General features: G+C 36.2%; 1 protein-coding gene across 49 annotated transcripts in view; it reads left to right on the top strand.

The window, feature by feature from the left end:
* Positions 1-18,682, top strand: part of RIMS2 (regulating synaptic membrane exocytosis 2) — a 748,363-nt gene that overhangs the window by 562,321 nt on the left and 167,360 nt on the right. For 26 of the 49 annotated variants that reach the window (XM_078851433.1, XM_078851434.1, XM_078851448.1 and 23 more), the window contains 4 exons: positions 927-1,106; positions 2,205-2,314; positions 3,289-3,321; positions 10,645-10,698. In XM_078851433.1, the coding sequence (XP_078707559.1) occupies positions 927-1,106; positions 2,205-2,314; positions 3,289-3,321; positions 10,645-10,698 (377 nt within the window). The remainder of the gene's footprint in view (positions 1-926; positions 1,107-2,204; positions 2,315-3,288; positions 3,322-10,644; positions 10,699-18,682) is intronic. The other 23 variants (XM_078851451.1, XM_078851454.1, XM_078851447.1 and 20 more) reach the window with 5 other exon arrangements.

Raw genomic sequence — 18,682 nt, 5'->3', positions numbered from 1 at the left:
TCTGTTTGCAAGCAAAAGGATCAGACTATGACCTGAGATAGAAAAGTACCGCAGAAATCCAATAATTATTTCAGAACAAATGAAGCTGAACCCCACAAATTATTTTGCACTATATCTTAATTTAGTCAGTTGTTTTGGAACCTCTTATTTTCCTCTGCCCATCTTTTTCCTTTCACATCTCAGTGTTTTCCCCTTTCTGTCATTACATTGGCACCATACATTAGATCAAGAAAACAAGAAGCTAACTTTTATCAGAGACAAATCTTGTGTTCCCCTGTGGGTCATCTGAATGTGTACTGTGCTAGTGGTACTAGAGTTCTCTATTAACCAGAACATCGAGTACTCTAACTGTATGAGCCATTCTTAATGCATGGCGTATTATATATTGTCCTTTGTTTCTAAAGTTGAATCTTACAGCTGACGTCAACGTACTGTAATTAGATCAGATATAGCTTGTAAATATTTACTATGGACCTTATCCTGCAAACCCTTGTTCATATGAGTAGTGCTAATGAAGTTAATGTAATTGGTAAGAACTACTTATATGAGTGAGAATGCAGAACCAGACAACTTATTAACACCAACTAGGTTTAATATTCTCTAATCAAATTGATTTTTCCTTCAATGTTTGGTGTATTGATGTAGTTGGTTAACAAAATGGTTTTACTGAGAAATTGCTTGGAAACAGATTATAGCATGGGAAGTCATTATTGAGACACAGAAAACATTTTAGCCTATTTATCCAGAGTTTTGCATAAGAGACTGCATACATCTATAAATACTGTATGTTATCAAGAAGCGAACTCAGAAAAGTTACCAAAATGTATTTAACAATGATTTTTCTCCAAATCAATACCAAACAGCATATTTTATAACTAACAGAACAGTTAAAGGTCAACTGAGCTGCTTTTTGACTAACATTACAGGAATTGTGAAGCAGCAGATAGACAGCCATATCAAAGATCCAGATCAACAGAACAGCGTCCTGTGCTAGAGCGGACCAACTCCCGCTCCCGATCCACAGAGCGTCCTGACTCAAACCTCATGAGGTCGATGCCTTCATTAATGACTGGAAGATCTGCCCCTCCTTCACCTGCCTTATCGAGGTGAAACAGACAAATCAATCAGACTAATTACTTTTGCCCCACCAACTCACATTTTATTTTCCCAGTAGCTAATTGGTATCGCCTTCCATCTTTGGCTGATCACTAGTAGCAGTAGATACTAACCCTGTCAGTGCCAACACACTATTTATATTCTATTGTGGATATAATGGTGTGGCTGCCATTGTAATTTGTTTACTAACGTATTTAACTACATTTGTTTTGTGATTTCTCATTTATCAGGAATCCTGGGAGATTTCCCACATAAAGCACCTCATAACTATCATGTTCTTCTCTTACAGAATGAGAATTTTTTGTGTGTTCATCAGACATCGCTTATGGAACAACCATCATAACATCAAATGAAACTATTTTTTTTAAAAAAAAGTTTCTTTAAATGGATTGTACTAACGTTGTGTATTAACCACTGTTTTCTCTGACTACATTTTACTGTGCCATAGTCTGTATAGTTCCTGTTAAAGTACATTATATTACTACTGATGCAGAATTTTACCAATTTATGTAAACTCCCTTTAGTGCAACTACAGTAAAGAAGGTATGAGTATATGTGGAGCCAATTTGGCCGAGTAGGAAGTTGAATGAAACATCACCTTATTTTAGGATTGTAGAATATATTTCTTGGCTTTCCGATAGTGAAAGCTAATTATATCAAGAATCAATTCCTGATGTCATTTCTCACTATTTTACTTCATTTTTACTTAGTCAGAAAAGCTTAACTGAATATAAATGGAATAAGGATCTTAGCATGTAGCCCCTAGATGGTTTTGTATGTATGCGTGTATTTAATAAAAGAGCACACACACATACATGAATACATGCACACAGAAAATATGTGGAGTCAGCTACGCAAACATATTACATGTCAATATTTAGCCTTATTTTGGCTTTTTTCTTTAGCTAGAGTTTTCTCTGTTTAATTGTTAACTAGTCCTTCTGTGAAAAAAGACAGCAGTACCACTACAGTACCTCAAGGCTTCTAAGCGCACCAAAATTTTCTTAGTCATTGTGTTAGCTCTGTAGGTATCAAAGGATGAATGTGACTTTTAAAGGGCATGTTTTGTTTTGATGTGTGTTCTGTAGGTCACATCCTCGAACTGGGTCTGTCCAAACAAGCCCATCAAGTACTCCAGTAGCAGGACGAAGGGGCAGGCAGTTACCACAGCTCCCACCAAAGGGGACATTGGAAAGAAGTAAGTGTTATTTTTTATGTGACTTCAGAATTGTTTGTGGATTGCTAAAATGAAGGAGGTTATTATTTATTAATAATGGTTATTATTTATTCCTTGAAATTAGAACCTAAAGGTCTTGAGTTTTTCCTGTGTCAAACCAGTATTTGCTAATAGTTTTGTGTTTTGTACCATCCGCCATTTCTTTCAAAATCTGACTAACATCTACTGCCACTTGAATTAAACTAATCTATATCATCAAAACAATTCAATAAACAGAGACCAAAGTGGACTATGCATTGACTCAATTCTGTTCCCATTGAAGTCGATGGGCATTTTGCACTGACTTCAACAGGAGCAGAAGGTCCTGTATCAGTTGCTTAGCATTTTATTGATAAAACTATGGTGTAATGAATGTGTTTCATAAAATGTCCAATTCTGAAAGGTTCAGAGTGCCCACTGTCTTCCCTGGGTGTTGAGAATGTAGCATCCTTTTTAGGATCAGGATCAATGTGTGGTAGAATAGTAGCACAAAGCTCCTATGCTAACAACAATAAAGGAAAAAATCTCACAAGTACAAAGGATGATTAGCTCATGCATAAGTATAGATATCACTCTTGACACAGAAGTAACAAGAAAAAAGGGCATCGTCTTTAACAACAAAAATAAATACCAGCAAGATGCTTGGTGATGCATATTTTATGGATACTGTCAATACTGTTCCTTTGAATGCCTCATGAAAGCGTTGTTCAGTAGACAAGACATTTTCAGGAAACTTCAAAATCATAGGAATAAAACTACATTTTTGGTATCAAATATATTTTCAGCTTTTCTGTTGATAGTATATAAACATGCTTTGCAAAATCAGTCTAAATGCCCATGTGCTCTCTTTTTTTTCTTCCCTTATGAAGATGTATGTTATACCTTTTGTAAAAGTGCTGTTGTTTTTAAACCCTATTCTTTGGTTCCCTTTTTTGTTTTATTTTTATTCTCCCTAGACAATGGAGACAAGGAGATAGAACCTTATGAAGGTCTGTACATAAAGGAGGGTTTGTTTTCTGCTTGAAAGTCTTTTTGGGAGGCTGTATAAGCAAAAATAAACCCAAATGCAATTGATGTTACTTAATTGCATAGACTTTTATTAGGTCAGTGGAAGAATTTTTGTGATAATTATTCACTCATGTATTTTTCCCCATTTGTAGTTCATAAATTGTACAGTGGTCAGCCCTAAAAATGTAGAATTTTTGTTTAGATAACTACCTAAATATGGCCCCAACTGAGCAAAGTAATTAAGCATGTGCCGAACTTTAAGCACATAAGTAGTTACATTGCATTAAATGAGACCACTTCATGTGCTTAAAGTTAGACACATGCTTTAGTACCTTACAGAATTAGACTGTATATAATTCCATAGATATATGATTCCTCAGACTGTATATTTCCTAGAAATATTTAGGCCCTGATCCTGCACAAACTTTCATGAGTTGTCCTACTGAAGTAAGTTGGACTATCATGTGCATGAAGTTAAACACATGTATTACTGTTTGCAGCATCAAGACCTTAGGTGTGTATTTAAATTTAAGCACTACAGTAGTACCATTAATTTCAATTGGGCTTCTCAGCATGCTTAATGTTAAGCCTGTACATACATCTTTATGGGATTGGAGCATTAGTGTTCACTACAAGTACACATGTAACATTAATTTGTTGTCTAAAGCAATTACTGGATTTTAAGTCACACCCATTGGACCGAGAAGTAAAAATTCCCTGAATCAAGGTAGACTTAAAACAAAAAGCGGTAAGATTTTTCCTAAAAATTAATCTCCCCACAGAAATGAAAAATATTTCAATGCCAGTTTTGATACTCAATTTGCTTCATGGCAAACATGAAGATATCAATTGCAGTCCTTTTTTACGTCACTGAGGATCTATACGTATCTGTCTCAACAGACTTTTTATTTAGTGTTTATGGTGTTTATTTCAGTTTTGGAATCAGACTCTCCAGATCATTACCCTAGTGTGTACTTTTCTGCAGTGTCTTTTGCGTTGTGAAAATGTTTATATCACAGTTAAATATAGTCTAGCTATGCCAGGAAATAATATACTAACATGACTTCTGTGCCATTGTTCATTATGTTTGTATATTCTATCCTTTTTCCCTACCCTTTGTCTGTGTTATCTATTTAGATTGTAAGCTTTTGTGGCTGAGACTGGCTATTACTCTGAGTTTGTACAGGGCCTACCACAATGGGGCCCTGTACTCAGTCAGTTCCTAGGCACTACCATGATAAATACATTTTTAAAGATTGTAATATTTGTTTATGAGATATCTAGAGTTGTTGGCTGTCCTGATGTTGCATGAGACACTACACTGATGGTTTCAAAGAATGAAGTGGTATTTTGTTATTACTGAATATCAATCTAAAAATTAGATTTTTCTGAAGATTTGGGTTACAGAGAACTGTAAAGTACATAGATATTGGAGTTCAATATATAATCAAAGTATAATCATATGTTCAGGCCTCAGTGGCTCGACCTATGGCATTTTAAATTTTGTATATATATTTTTTCTATAATATGTGAAGAAAAAGTACAAATGTAATTAAAGAGAATATGTAGAATAAATATAAATATTTTACTTTTATATACCCTAGCTTATCTGCCATAACCTGCAGCTATGTAATCTTTGTCTCAATATTCTACACAGTTTTTTTCATGTGGTAATTCAGGAGCCAGTTAACTCCATTTTGTAACTCATTTTATGCAGTTACTGGTAAGTAATCTCTGACAGCAACTCAATGAAATTATGATTACTATGCTGTCATTCTGTGTAGCTTGATTGCAAAGGAAGATTGCATTTTACAGAAAAAATTTATATAATTTTAAGAATGTGGATTATGTCCCAAAATATTGCTGTTGTTACAACAACAAAAAAAGCATGCAAGATTCTGACTGAAAACCAGTGGAACCCAGAACATTGACCACAATGGAAGAGTTATTTAATTAATAAATAATTTAAAAAACTGAGTAGAACATTGAGGCAATGAGAACAGCATTAAAGGCAATAGCAAGTAAAACTGAAAGTTGTCAGGCATTCTGCAGATTATTATTTATCATTATGAGTAGCGCGATAGTATGCAGAGACCCCAGTCAGGCTCAGCTGCTCATGCTAGGCATTGTACTAACACATGCTAAGAAATGGTCTGTAAGAGTGATGTAAATGTGGGCAACAAAGAGGGCAAAGTTTCCCATGATTTAAAGAAAATGACTGCAAAATATAGGATTGAGTACTGTATGTGGAATATGCTGTATTATATAACTTTCTTGCATTTTAAAAACCAACATTTTAGCTTGGACCAGTTGAAGTTCAGATGTTAATGTAACAAAAGAGATAATTAAAAAATTATCAAAGGATTACAAACAGGAGTTAGTCCATGTCATCTCTGTATTGTATTAGAAGGAAAAAGGTTTAAAAATAACATGATCTGTTGACCCTTAGTGACATGAATAATCTGTACTTATTTCAGGGTCAGACACTTATTACACATGTCTGAAGAGAAACAGTAAAATGCTGTGATTCTAGGAGGGAACAAATGAGCTATTCACAGCTCCCCAATCTGGGTCCCCTTTTGTTGTAGCTGAGTACTCAGCTTTTAGTGTGTAACAGCATGAAAGCTTGCTTTAAACTATGGTGACTGCTTGTGGCGGCAAGGGGCCGATCCATTCTCAAGGGCATAGTAGGGAATCCACAGTTGGCTAGATCTGCCACATTTATGACCTCTTTGTGTCGATGAACCAGTACGAAAGTGGTGTACTGCAGTGAAGTGTCTGGCTCTAGAAGGTGGTTGGTTTGTTTGTGTGTGTGCTTTTTAAGTATATAATTATTTCAAGGACATTTTCAGACCAGAAAACACTTATTTTTTATGTTGGATCCTGCATATGGTATAGTACTTCTTAGAGGCTTGGAGAATCTTTTTCTTTCTTTCTTTCTTTCTTTCTTTCTTTCTTTCTTTCTTTCTTTCTTTCTTTCTTTCTTTCTTTCTTTCTTTCTTTCTTTCTTTCTTTCTTTCTTTCTTTCTTTCTTTCTCATTTTTTAGCAATATTTTCAATATTTTGTTCTGGGCTTTAGCTGTACAACTCCTTTTAGCATTAAGTGGAGCTACACAGCTAAAACTGTGTACTGAGCTGAAACTACACCTCCTACAATTTTATAACGGTGTTAGAGACATCAAAAACTTATTACCAGTGAATGTTTATAACTATTGCTAATCTAATAGGAGGAAAATAAGAGGTTTTTACTTTATATGTTGCTGAAATGCAAGTCTTGGTCCTACTTGGCTTTAAGAACAAGGCTAAATTCAGTAACTGCCTGCAGTCTATATTTTAAATATGAACCCCATGAAATTACTCTTAAAACTATTTCAAATATCGGACTTCTTGACTTCCCACATTTTAACCCTATCTACTCCATTTAATTATAACAATAAGACTTTCTACTTCACAAGATTTTGAGCCACTTTGAAGTGATCGATGCTTCACTCATTATTCTCCAAAGAAATCACAAATTATTGATAATCTTCTGTGTTTTAATTTGTAAATAATTGTTTATTAAGATCTATACTATATTGAAATTATAATAGAACTGGTAACATCTGTAGTTAAAGTTGTATAATACTTTCCGTTGTAAGACCCCATTTTCAATTGCTAATAACTTCACCAAACTTTAAGTGTTGGGGCTGAAATTTTCCATGTTTGCTCTCTGTCTCAGCTGACTTGCAAAAACCACCGTCTAACTGTTTCTTTGAAGAGCTCTAACACCTCCATGCTATAGAGCAGGGACTTGAAATTTAGCAGAGGGATAGCGTGAGGCCAATTCCTTTTTCCGTTCTTATGAAAACCCACTCAGATTTGTCCAAGTTCTAAGTCTGTGAGCATCATCCTTTACATGTGTTCAGTATAGCCTTTAGCGTGGCAGTGCTAAAATGTCTGAACGTTCCATGTGCCTTAAACCTTTCCCAGCCCAATATGAGCTCATTTCATGCTGTCATAAATATAAAGGGAAGGGTAAACCCCTTTGAAATCCCTCCTGGCCAGGGGAAAGCTCCTCTCACCTGTAAAGGGTTAAGAAGCTAAAGGTAACCTCGCTGGCACCTGACCAAAATGACCAATGAGGAGACAAGATACTTTCAAAAGCTGGGAGGAGGGAGAGAAACAAAGGGGTTTACCCTTCCCTTTATATTTATGACACATGCCAATTGCACTGAGTATACGCCCATCCTCTACTGAACCTGCTATGTGTTAAGCATAGTGCAAGAACACCAGATGGGAGATGCAATAGATTTAGGCAATCCTCTATCCTAGGGAACTGTACCATAGATTGGGAGTCAGGAGGTGACCTCAGCCTCAGATTCTAGCCTCAGCCCTTTCACTGACAGGGGTTATTTCTGTTAATTTTACAGACGTTATAAGTTATCAAAGCCTTGTATTCCTACTGTAGCATAGCATACCCACCTGTTTTACAGACAGGGTAACTAAGAGGTTGTCCAGCGTCATTTCTGGTAGAACTGGGAGTTCACACAGCATTAAAGAATGAATATACCAAATCTATATGTGTATCTGTGCTGTCTGTAACCATTAGACCACATGACCCTCCAGAGTAGAGGTCTGCTTGGGCCTAAGTTTTTGACTTGGACCCAACTTAGACCCAAGCTCACACAACCTAAGAGGGTCAGGTTGTTTTCTGACCCAATCCGGAGCCTTCCCCCGAACCTGAGTCAGCTCCACAGCTGCCATCTCCTGCCTATGGGGTCAGCTCTCCTCCTCTTGCCCAGGAGGTGGCGAGACAGTGGCTGTGTGCCCTGCTTCCGCTGTCTGCCACATCCTGCTGCGCTGTGCATGCTGTAGAGTGAGAGGTGCTCTGACTCACCAGCACACTGTCTCCAGAGCACACACAACATATCAAGGTGGCGATGGCCTGCAGGGATGGGGCATACAGCTAAGGTGGTGACAGCCCCAAAGGCAGAAGGAGGGAAGCGAATGCAAGCCTCAGACAGTCCATTTGTTTTCCCACCCAAGCCAACCCAAACACTTGTAGTTGGGTTCTTTTGGGTTCAGGGTGGGTTGTAGGCTCTACTCCAGGCTGGGAATTAAACCCTGGATTCCCGATTCCCAGTATTTCTCTGCTATCAATTAGTTGTATAAACTACTGGCAAAGAGTGTGTTGCATTCCCCTGCAGTGTTGCTTACTACTTTAATGTAGTCTCTAGAAGTCTGTGCTGTGAATCCAAAGGTGGTGGGTTCCCTACTGATGACCAGTGATAATCAATATGGGTCCATATGCTGGAATTTCTGGTTTTTCAGTTGCTCTTAAAAATAAGGGTGGGAAAAAGGGGGAAATTACCTATAAAGTTGAAAAATAATTTTAAAAGAACATTAAGGTTGCAAAGTCAAGTACTCAGACATTAGGAAAAAGACATGTTAAGGTTGTCCGTGTAACCTTAATTTGTTTTCCTTGCACATATGAACTGTGATACAGCCTTTAATTACATACCATTCTGCCACCCTGTCTCTCCTTGGAGAAGTCACTTAGGGCTTGTCTACGTATGTAGTTATTTCTGATTAACCATTCTTAATTAACTCCATGTGTGGACATTCTCATTCCACATCGAGTTAATCTGGGATAACGTGCACATCACTGTTGCCCAGTTTACACCGCCCTTACTTCCTTGCACCGGCTACCTTGATTGGCAGAAGCTCAAAGAGGAGAGTAGCTCAGTTATATGCTTCCAGTCTGCTCCTGTGGCAGTGCAACAATGCACTGCCCCTTGCTTGGAGCTTGTGACAGCCACAGCTGAGTCCTGTATTAGTAACCCTGGGTACCAATAACATTCTAGCTCAGTTCTGCAAACTTTTAGTGGAACCAATCTTGTATTTCCATTAACACAGCCATGGCAGATCTAATCCTGCTCCCATTTCAATCAGTTTTTCTACTGACCACAATGTGCTATTAATAATCTGAAATACCATAACTTTATTGTAGAAATCTAGAGAAAAATCTAAGCACCCATCTATTTCCATTTTACTGACACTACTTGTTGTCTAAATATTAATATCAATGGCTTGGTATCAGTAATTTTAAGTTGTGAGTACAAACTAGAAAATCCCAATATCTAGATATTCAGTATACTGGTTAGTTGCACAATATGTTTACAAGTAAAATTATAATAACCCTATGTAGTAGTGGAATCATTAACAAAGAATTAGAAACAGAACATCACACTCAGTGAAGAAGCAAAATACAAATATTTCTTTTAAAATTCTGTGAGAAACTGTCAATAAGTACCAGAAAAAATGCAATGTTAAAAATAAGTAAAAACAAACCAAATCAATTAATTGCATTCAAAAATGTGGGTTTATAGAAGGATAAGTGTCCAACTCAACATGCTTTTTCTCTGTCTACTGTAGTTACTATGGTCACAGATATGTTATATAGGAAGAGTTCTGGTTCTTTTTTTGTATGTACTCTTTGGTACATTAAATAGATCAAATAAGATTTATTTTGTTTATCTTATAATAATGTACCACCTGACGTTGTCTTTACTGAATCTTGTGAACTTTTTCCGATGACAGTAAAATCTACATGTACTTATATTAGCACTTTCATTTTAATTGTAGTTCCTAAATAAAAGTCAATTGGGTTAATGTTTTGTTGAATTCTAGGTTTTCCGAAATTAAGCTAACTTGCTGTTTAAGTTACAAATTGATCATCTTCTTCCTTTTTTTTTTCTTTGCAAGTGACTGAACTTGGGGGAGGGGGACATTATTTTCACATTGCTCTTTGGGGGCATATGCAGGTAACTCTCAAATTCTTACTGATGATTTGCCCACATATTTAAATCAGCTGTTCACTGGTTGGAAGATTGTTGCAAGAAAAAACAAAACAAAACCAGAGTGGATGTTTTACTTTAGATCTTTAAAGCTTATGCTGTGTCTGCTTTTCTCTGCTTCAATAATTATTGTCCGCTTTTATATGCATCACTAAATAATTCAGAAACCACCAGGTCAGGAATATTAAGGGCCACATCCCACCTTCTTTCCTTGCACAAAGCTTGCATTGAACTAAATGAAAGTCATGCATAAAAAAGTAAAACAGGATTTGGTGCTACTAGAATTAGGTACGACCACATACACAAGACGTATTTCACCCTTGATTCACTCAAAAAAAATAATTTGTTCCGAATAGTGAGGAATTGTATATTATGTGTTTGTCATTTATTGTTTATTTGATCAGCTTGTAACGACGTATACATGTTTTTGTCTCACTTTTTTTTTCTGTTTTGCTTATATGAATGCAGAAGGAGATGAAGAAAACAAGCATATTGGAGAGCAGGGTTCAGAGGTTGAGGCAGGTCTGTCTGACCACATCTGCATATCCCCTTTAGATATATATTCCCTATGAGCACATATATTCTCTAGCTAGCTTGGAAATATATTAAAATGCAAAAGCCAGACAGTAATAATTTCATTACATTTAAGTTGAAAGCAAACAAAACCAGTGCATCATGGATTATTTAAAATGCTTACAGGGACACTGTCAAGCATTTCTCAATCAAATGTTGAACATACAAAATTGTTATAATCTTGTCATCTGCATTCTAGAGATCCATTTTCATAAAAATCCTCTGTTCTGTCACCAAGAACAAATCTCACCATTTATTAAATGCATAGTCTTGCAATATTTTTCTTGTGTTGCTGCAGAGTTAGCCATCCAATCATCAGAATAAGCCCAGGTTAATTAACAAGCCCTGTCACAGAACCGTGTTAACATTAGTCACAGTGCTTTTGACAAGCAAGGAAGTAAAGACTTTGTCATATTGCTCTATTGTCCATAAAAAATACAGCTGGGTAGAAAGTACAAAATGAGCAGAGAAGATTGTTATTTTAAGGCTCCTAAGTATGTATTTCAAGCAATGGCCCTGATCCTGCTTGCAAAAAATTTTAGTTGATACAAATGGGAGGTCAAGTATGAGGAGGGCTGAGGGAAATCAGACCCCCTAGAGGCTAAAAAAACAAAATTTGAAACTCTTTTATAATAGACACTGTCCCTTGTAAATCAAATAGAAATGCAAATGGTAAATAATTTTTTTTAAATTGTCCCAAATACTAGTGTGCTCAAAATGTTTAGGATAGCTTATTCTAATAACAGAAAACATGCTTCCTACAGTTACAATAACACATAGAGCTCAAAAGGATTTATTTGGTCGTCTAGCTCTCAAAATTTGCAGCCTTGCTCTCAAAATTCTTCTTTAAAGGAAGAATGTTAAAAAGACATAAATGTATAGTTTCACATATTACAACTTAAGTAGGTCAAAGACAGTTTATCTGTTACAATTTTCAGGTTAAAGCTCATCTCACAAATAATTTGTTCTGTGGGTGTAGTCTTTGACCTACAGCATTTATTTATTTTCAGAGTGGAATTAGTAGAGCAATGTAGTTGTGCCTTTGTGATCATAGACACTTGCTATTTTTATTAAGTTGCACATTTTATATTGTTGTTTTTGTTGTTGTGTCTCTGTATGTGTATTGTGCAGTCATTTGCAGTTTTGTGATAGTTCAAACGTAGTGCATGGATTTGTATTTTCATAGTTTCCACTTTCCTCTGGTGTGCTATGCTTAAGTTGTTCGTGTTATCATTAGTCTTAATTATTAATCATCATTGTCTGTTTTTAATATCATAAAGATTATGAGGAAAAACAACAAAATCCATCGATTAATGGGAGAAAAGGCAAGTTTATAACATAGTGGATTTTGGGGTATCTGGAGATTCATCACTTGTATTTTGTATTGCACATCTCTGTGTTTCTTAGTTATATTAGTTTAAAATAAGTAACTCCATTCATGTTTAGCTTTTATGTTCTGTCTTACTTTCTTGAACCTCTTTTAAAATTATTATCTGTGTGATTTTTAATCTTTCTTGGAACTAGTAGTTCCAACATTTTTGACTCTTATTTATGACACAATACTGAAATTAGAATTTACACCTTCTTAATGTGTAGTTAAGTTAACTATTAGTTATATGTGTAGTTAAGTTAACTAAGTTAACTGCGGAGGAGTCAAGTTTTTCCATCTTGATGCTTTCCATTAGTCCAGATGCACAAGGTCCCAATCTGCTAAATCCGAAGGGACTGAGTAAACTTTATAATAATTTACAGAGTAGACTGCATTGTCATCCAGTTTTTACCAGTCATTTACCTAATCAGGCTATATATTTTGCAAGTTTGGCACATTTTTACTAATCACATTACAGTGAAATCCTCTTAATTGGTACATCCTGGTGGAAATAGGCTCATGCCATTAGACAATCTTCCCAATTATCTCGGCCTCATAGGAATACATTTTTCTTGTAAATACTCACTTCTGTTTCGTGAAAACAAGTATAGTATAAAGCACTCAGACATTCAAACATATAGGTTGACTTAGTCATAATTGGAACAGGAAAGCAGAATGAAGCACCCACAGGGCTTAACAAGATTTTTATACTAGAAAATAGCAATTCATGTTTGTAAATTACTGTGATAGCTTTGAAGACATCATGTGTGCCTTTATCCAGCTTTTAGCGATACTGAAAAATGCATTACATTGACCCTTTTCATCCATTAAGAAGGCTTTCTTTTATCAGAGGGCTGATTAAGGACTAGATAGTGCCCTGTCTTTATGCAGCGGCACAGAAGCAAGAGTAAATATTCCCCTTAACCTCCTTCTCTCCCTACAGCCCATGAAAGGGCTAGCCACAATTTCAAGTCCACAACTTTGGGGAGCCCACAGGCTCCTTCCAAGAACAGGTTGGCAGGGAGGATTACAGTAGGCATTAGTGAGAGCCATGGCACTACCTTCCCCTACGCTGGCTCATTGTGTGCATGTTGTGTGGAGTCTTTTTAGAGGTGGGTAATCAATTATTTCTCTCTCCCCACCCCAGTGCAGCCAGGTTGTCATATTACACACAATGGGGCAGTGTACCTTGCACCAATCTGTTACTGTATACTCCATGCTAAAGCATAATCTAGCCCTGACTGAATTCTACTGTGTAAACTTTATTGATCAGATTCTGTGCTTCAGTGGTAATTACCAGATAGTTCACTGATTATATTGCATTGTAGGGCCAAATCCTGGTCCTATTGAAGTTCTGGGGTTTTTGCCATTGGCTTCAGTAGGACTAGAAATTGGTTCTCATTGATAAAATTTATAGTGTACATAATTTGATTTCAAGCACAATTTGTCTTCGTAAATTGAACTACAAACCTGTCCTTTGCATACTCATATAGATCAAATAGCTTACTCTATAACAGTGAACTGTATATTTAGTATATTGCTAAATTGTATTCAGAATAGTTCACTTTTATGTATTTAGTCATCTGTCTAATGGGACCAGTTTACATTTTGTTTGTGTCGAAAGCTCTTCTTGCACCTCAGAGCTCCTTGCCTCCAAAGCAGCAGAGTTTGTGTCTGATTCTTGGGCCCAAACAGCCGATTCCCAAAAATATTAAGTCCCCCTAGACTCTGTTCCATTCCTGTGTAAATTGTTGCCTTTTCGTTTCTCTTATGTGACGCTGTTGGATAATGGTTTGGGATTCTGAGAGAAGGCTGCTGGTATTGTTCTCCTTTTTTTGTATGTGCTAATAAGGGCTCATAATAGATGACATATTTAGAGCTATGGAACCTGAAAACCTTTCTGTTTTCTCTTCCCTTGTTCTTTATAAAGTTTTACTTAATTTGCATTTGAATGTCTCTGTCAACTTTTACTCTGATATTTGAGCCTTGGGATGGAGTAATATGATATCAATTGGGAAGTATGGTGAGATCTGATATAAATTAAGAGGAATTCACAGAATAGATTTTACAAAAGATTCTGTATTGCATCAGGAAGAGTATCACAAAGTAAACCTCAAAAAATCACATCTCATATAGCCATTAAAATTTTTTAAAGGTATGAGAGTGCAGATACCCACTAGGAAGAGGCTCAACGTAGAGCTCTGAAATGTCACCCACTGTCTCTATGAAATATCTAATACTAATGGAAATCTTTTTATGCCTGTATATGTTTCTTGGGAACGAGAACAAATTTCAGCTCACAGAGTTGCCTACCAATCAATTTATAAGGAAAAGGGGTTTGCTCTGTCATAGAATTTGGTCACTCAAACCACCTCACTGTTTAGCCTTTTTCCAGATCATTCATGAATATGTTGAACAGTACTGGTTCCAGTACAGGGACACCACTATTTACCTCTCTCCATTCTGAAAACTGACCATTTATTCCTACCTCGTGTTTCCTATCTTTTAACCAGTTACTGATCCATAAGAGGACCTTCCCTCTTATCCCATGACAGCTCACTTTGCTTAAAAGCCTTTGGTGAGGACCTTATCAAAGGCTTTCTGAAAGTCGAATTACACTATATCCACTGGATCCCCCACCCCCATCCACATGTTTGTTGACACCCTCAATGAATTCTAATAGATTGGTGAGACATGATTTCCCTTTACATAAGCCATGTTGACTCTTCCCCAACAAATGATGTTCATCTATGTGTCTGATAGTTCTGTTCTTTACTATAGTTTCAACCAGTTTGCCTGGCACGGAAGTTAGGTTTACAGGCCTGTAATTGCTGGGATTACCTCTGAAGCCTTTTTTAAAAATTGGCATTACATTAGCTATCTTCCCATCATCTGGTACAGAGGCTGATTTAAGTGATAGGTTACATTCCACAGTTATGTCATATTTGAGTTTCTTCAGAACTCTTGGGTGAATATCATTTTGTCCTGGTGACTTATTATTGTTTAATGGATCCGTTTGTTCCAAAACCTCCTCCAATGACACCTCAATAGGGGACGTTTCCTCTGATTTGTCACTTAAAAATGGCTCAGGTGTGGGAATCTCCCTCCCATCCAGGTTTTTCCAGATTGTGTCATGCTGCATTATCATGTAATGATTAATTTTAATTGTCTTTTTGATTAACAAATTCTAAATAATTTGCTCAACTTGACTGCTTTATTAAGAACACACCTTTTTCAGTAAAGTAGGAACAGCTTACTGTATGAAAGTATTATTCAGCTAGGAAAGTATGCATTATAGATGACAAGACTTGTTGTCTTGCTTAATGTAGCTTTAAATGAGATCTTGTAATCATTACCATATACTGTATGATAGCTACATAAAGTCTTAATAACCTTGTAAATATAAGAAATAACATGTATAAACTATTGTATTTTAAATAGTTTGAACAAAATCTATAGTTTTCTGGTTGTAGATGAACCTATGCAAAAAATTAATGAAGAAACAGACTAATCATAAACACTAAAGATGCAGAATTGTGTTGTGTAGCAGAAATAGTTCCTCAAATGTGCCAAGAAATATAGATAGATGAATCACAATGTTATATTTTCAGAATTTGTAAGAGAAGGTCTTTTATACAGATTCCACTTAGGTATTAAATTGTTTAATGTATAGGCAATGTATAGTGTGGATCTTTGAAGTATAACTTTAAGAACTATCTGCACCAAGTAGAAACTTATCCTCTGCATTCTGCAGTGTGGGTCTTTTCTGCAGTGTGAGTCTATCAGTATTCTGATTTCAGTCTCTGCATGAAACTTTCACTTACATTTGTGAGAGAGCTGAATGCAAAATGAATGTAGCAACGGAGATCTGAAGTAGTGCAGAGCAGAAGGGAGAATTTTGTTCCACATTTGCATTGTCCATAATCCTCTAAATTTCTTTATTACAATGTTTGCAAAACTCCTTGACTACTAACTGTCAGATGTTCTATTAAACTCCATTCTGATTGAGACTGTTGGCCGAGTCCTTCTGTCCAGATTCAGGCAAGCCTCTCTGTGAATTCAGTAGGAGTTAGGGCTGCAGTGTTGGACTCTGAAGATGTTTTGTTTTTTTCCCTCCCTCTTCCTCCAAAACCCCCCACAAAAACCAAAACCAAACCAAAAGCCATTAAAGAGTCATTTTGATTTGGGGCCCGATCCTGCAGCCCTCACCTACTGAAGTGACTCATGTTACCTTAACAGGACTACTCATTTAAGTAAGGCCTACAGGATCAGGCCATTAGGCCTGTTGTATCATACTTGCTTCTAATGTGTTATGTGCATGTAACCAGAAGAGGGAGCAAAACTTCCATCTTTTAAAAGCAAAGTCATAATATTTAGAAACCCAAAAAACCTACCCAGCTGTAAGGAAAAATCTCAGTGCTGGCTTAAAAACAACAGATTTGCTCATTTGCAGTGTCTCTTTGACCAACAGATCTTGGTTGAATAAAAGATATTACCTCACCCAGCTTATCTCTCTAATATTTGCTCATTGTTATTTAAATATATTCATACAATTTGAAAGTTCCATTTACCCATTAAATTACTACTTCAAATCTATTGATTTTATAGTTTTATGAAATGTATCTAGTATTCTTAATATTTGGCAAAATCAATAATATTTATACTAATAATATCAATGTATTTTGGTTTTGGGAAGAGAAGATATCAATTAAGCAGTGATGCAAGTAGTGTTCAGCTAAGTATTTTGTTTGAGTAATGGTACATAAGTAATTTCTTTTAAATTCTCAAGGAATAGGAGTCTATATACAATTTCCCCCCCCCCCGCAAAAAAATGGAAGAAACCGCCAGTACAGTACATTATTTTAAAAAAAAAATAACAAGATATGGATGGTATTTGCATTTAGAGAGTATTGCAATAAGGATTCCCATTCCATTCCCCTAAGTGATTTGCTACTACAAATAATTGAATTACCAAAAGTCTGTGAAAGAAATAACTGGAGGAAAAAATTAAACTAAACTGTATTAGAATGCATACTAGCTATAGTAATATAAAATATAGACAGCTGGCTCTATTTTTATCAGTGCCCAAAGGATGTACACTAAAACTCTTCATGAGCCCTAGTAAGTGTTCTTCATATACATTTCCACTGCAGTCACAGGGAGGAACAAAGTACAAATTGTTTTCAGAACGTGTAGACTCAACAAGGAAGTTCAAGCCAGAACAATAAACAATTGGGAGAGCATGTATTGTATATATTTTTCTATAACATTAAAGATAGTTAAAACTAATATGCAAGAAAAGATTTTAAAATGAACACAGAATTATTTACACACATAAAGAGAGTAGGAAGAAGGGCTCTTAATATCTGAAACTTATGGAATGATCTCTTTTAATGAAAAATTATTTGACACTCAAAGTCACATTGTCAAAACAATGAACTCCTGCAAAAGGCACTAGTTGATAATACAAGATTGATGACGGGTTCTCAAACTGGGGGTTGGGACCCCTTAGTGGGTTGCGAGGTTATTACATGGGGGTCATGAGCTGTCAGACTCCACCCCAAACCTCACTTTGCCTCCTGCATTTATACTGGTGTTAAATATATAAAAAAGTGTTTTTAATGTATTAGGGGGTGTCGCACTCAGGGGCTTGCTATGTGAAAGGGGTCACCAGTACAAAAGTTTGAGAATCACTGATCTATGGTGAGTCTTTAATAAGAAAGAAAACCAGTTTCTTGAGGTGGTATCAAATTGAAGCTTTACACAGGCTGTGCCATTCTGGAATTAATTCTAGGAATCTGGCTTACTAAGATTAAAAATAGTTATGTAGATGAGTTACGATAAGTTTTGTAATATCAGTTGTCTAATCATCTCTAAACAAAGAACATGGTAATAAATTGATAGCAAAATGAAATGTATAGCAAATCAATATATACAGTATGTGTGTATTATACTACCTAGGATAGACATTGAAGAGTTATTGAATAATCCATAAAAACTTGTGGCCAAATTATCAACTGTTGATGGGCACTGTAAGAGATAAAAATATTTGAGTATTGCTGGGTGAATATATTGCTTGGGTGAAATGCTCTGGGTAAGAGTGTGATAGGATTTCCATTATAAGATCCTATTTTCAGAGTTTATAACATGACTGAATGCAAGCTGGTGTATGACACGGCCCAGAGAAATGGTGTTATCGTTACTAAATGTTGATATAATTGGATTTTTATAAGATACACCGTAGAAATTTTATTTATATAACATATTGAGTACAAAGGGTCTGGAAAGCTGTCCTGATGGGCAGCTGTAGATTCTTCTGGTGTGAGGAAGTCCTACACTGGCATAAAGCCAACACAGCTGGATCTATGCCATTCCTTCCTGGCCTTCATGACATGAGCAGCATGTTAAGATGGAAGGTGGGACTGGAGTTTCTCCAGATAATATAATAGGTCCTGGCTGGCTCAGATATGAGGGAAGCGCAACAATGTTTTAAAGCCACCTTTGCCCTCCTCCCATTCCTATGCCAAGTGGTGCTCTGGCACAACTGAGAATCTGGCCTAAAGT

The sequence above is a fragment of the Lepidochelys kempii genome, chromosome 2, assembly GCF_965140285.1.
Source record: "Lepidochelys kempii isolate rLepKem1 chromosome 2, rLepKem1.hap1, whole genome shotgun sequence".
Taxonomy (NCBI): domain Eukaryota; kingdom Metazoa; phylum Chordata; order Testudines; family Cheloniidae; genus Lepidochelys; species Lepidochelys kempii.
The sequence above is the reverse complement of the archived record's forward strand: the minus strand, read 5'-3'. Positions and strand labels throughout refer to the sequence as shown.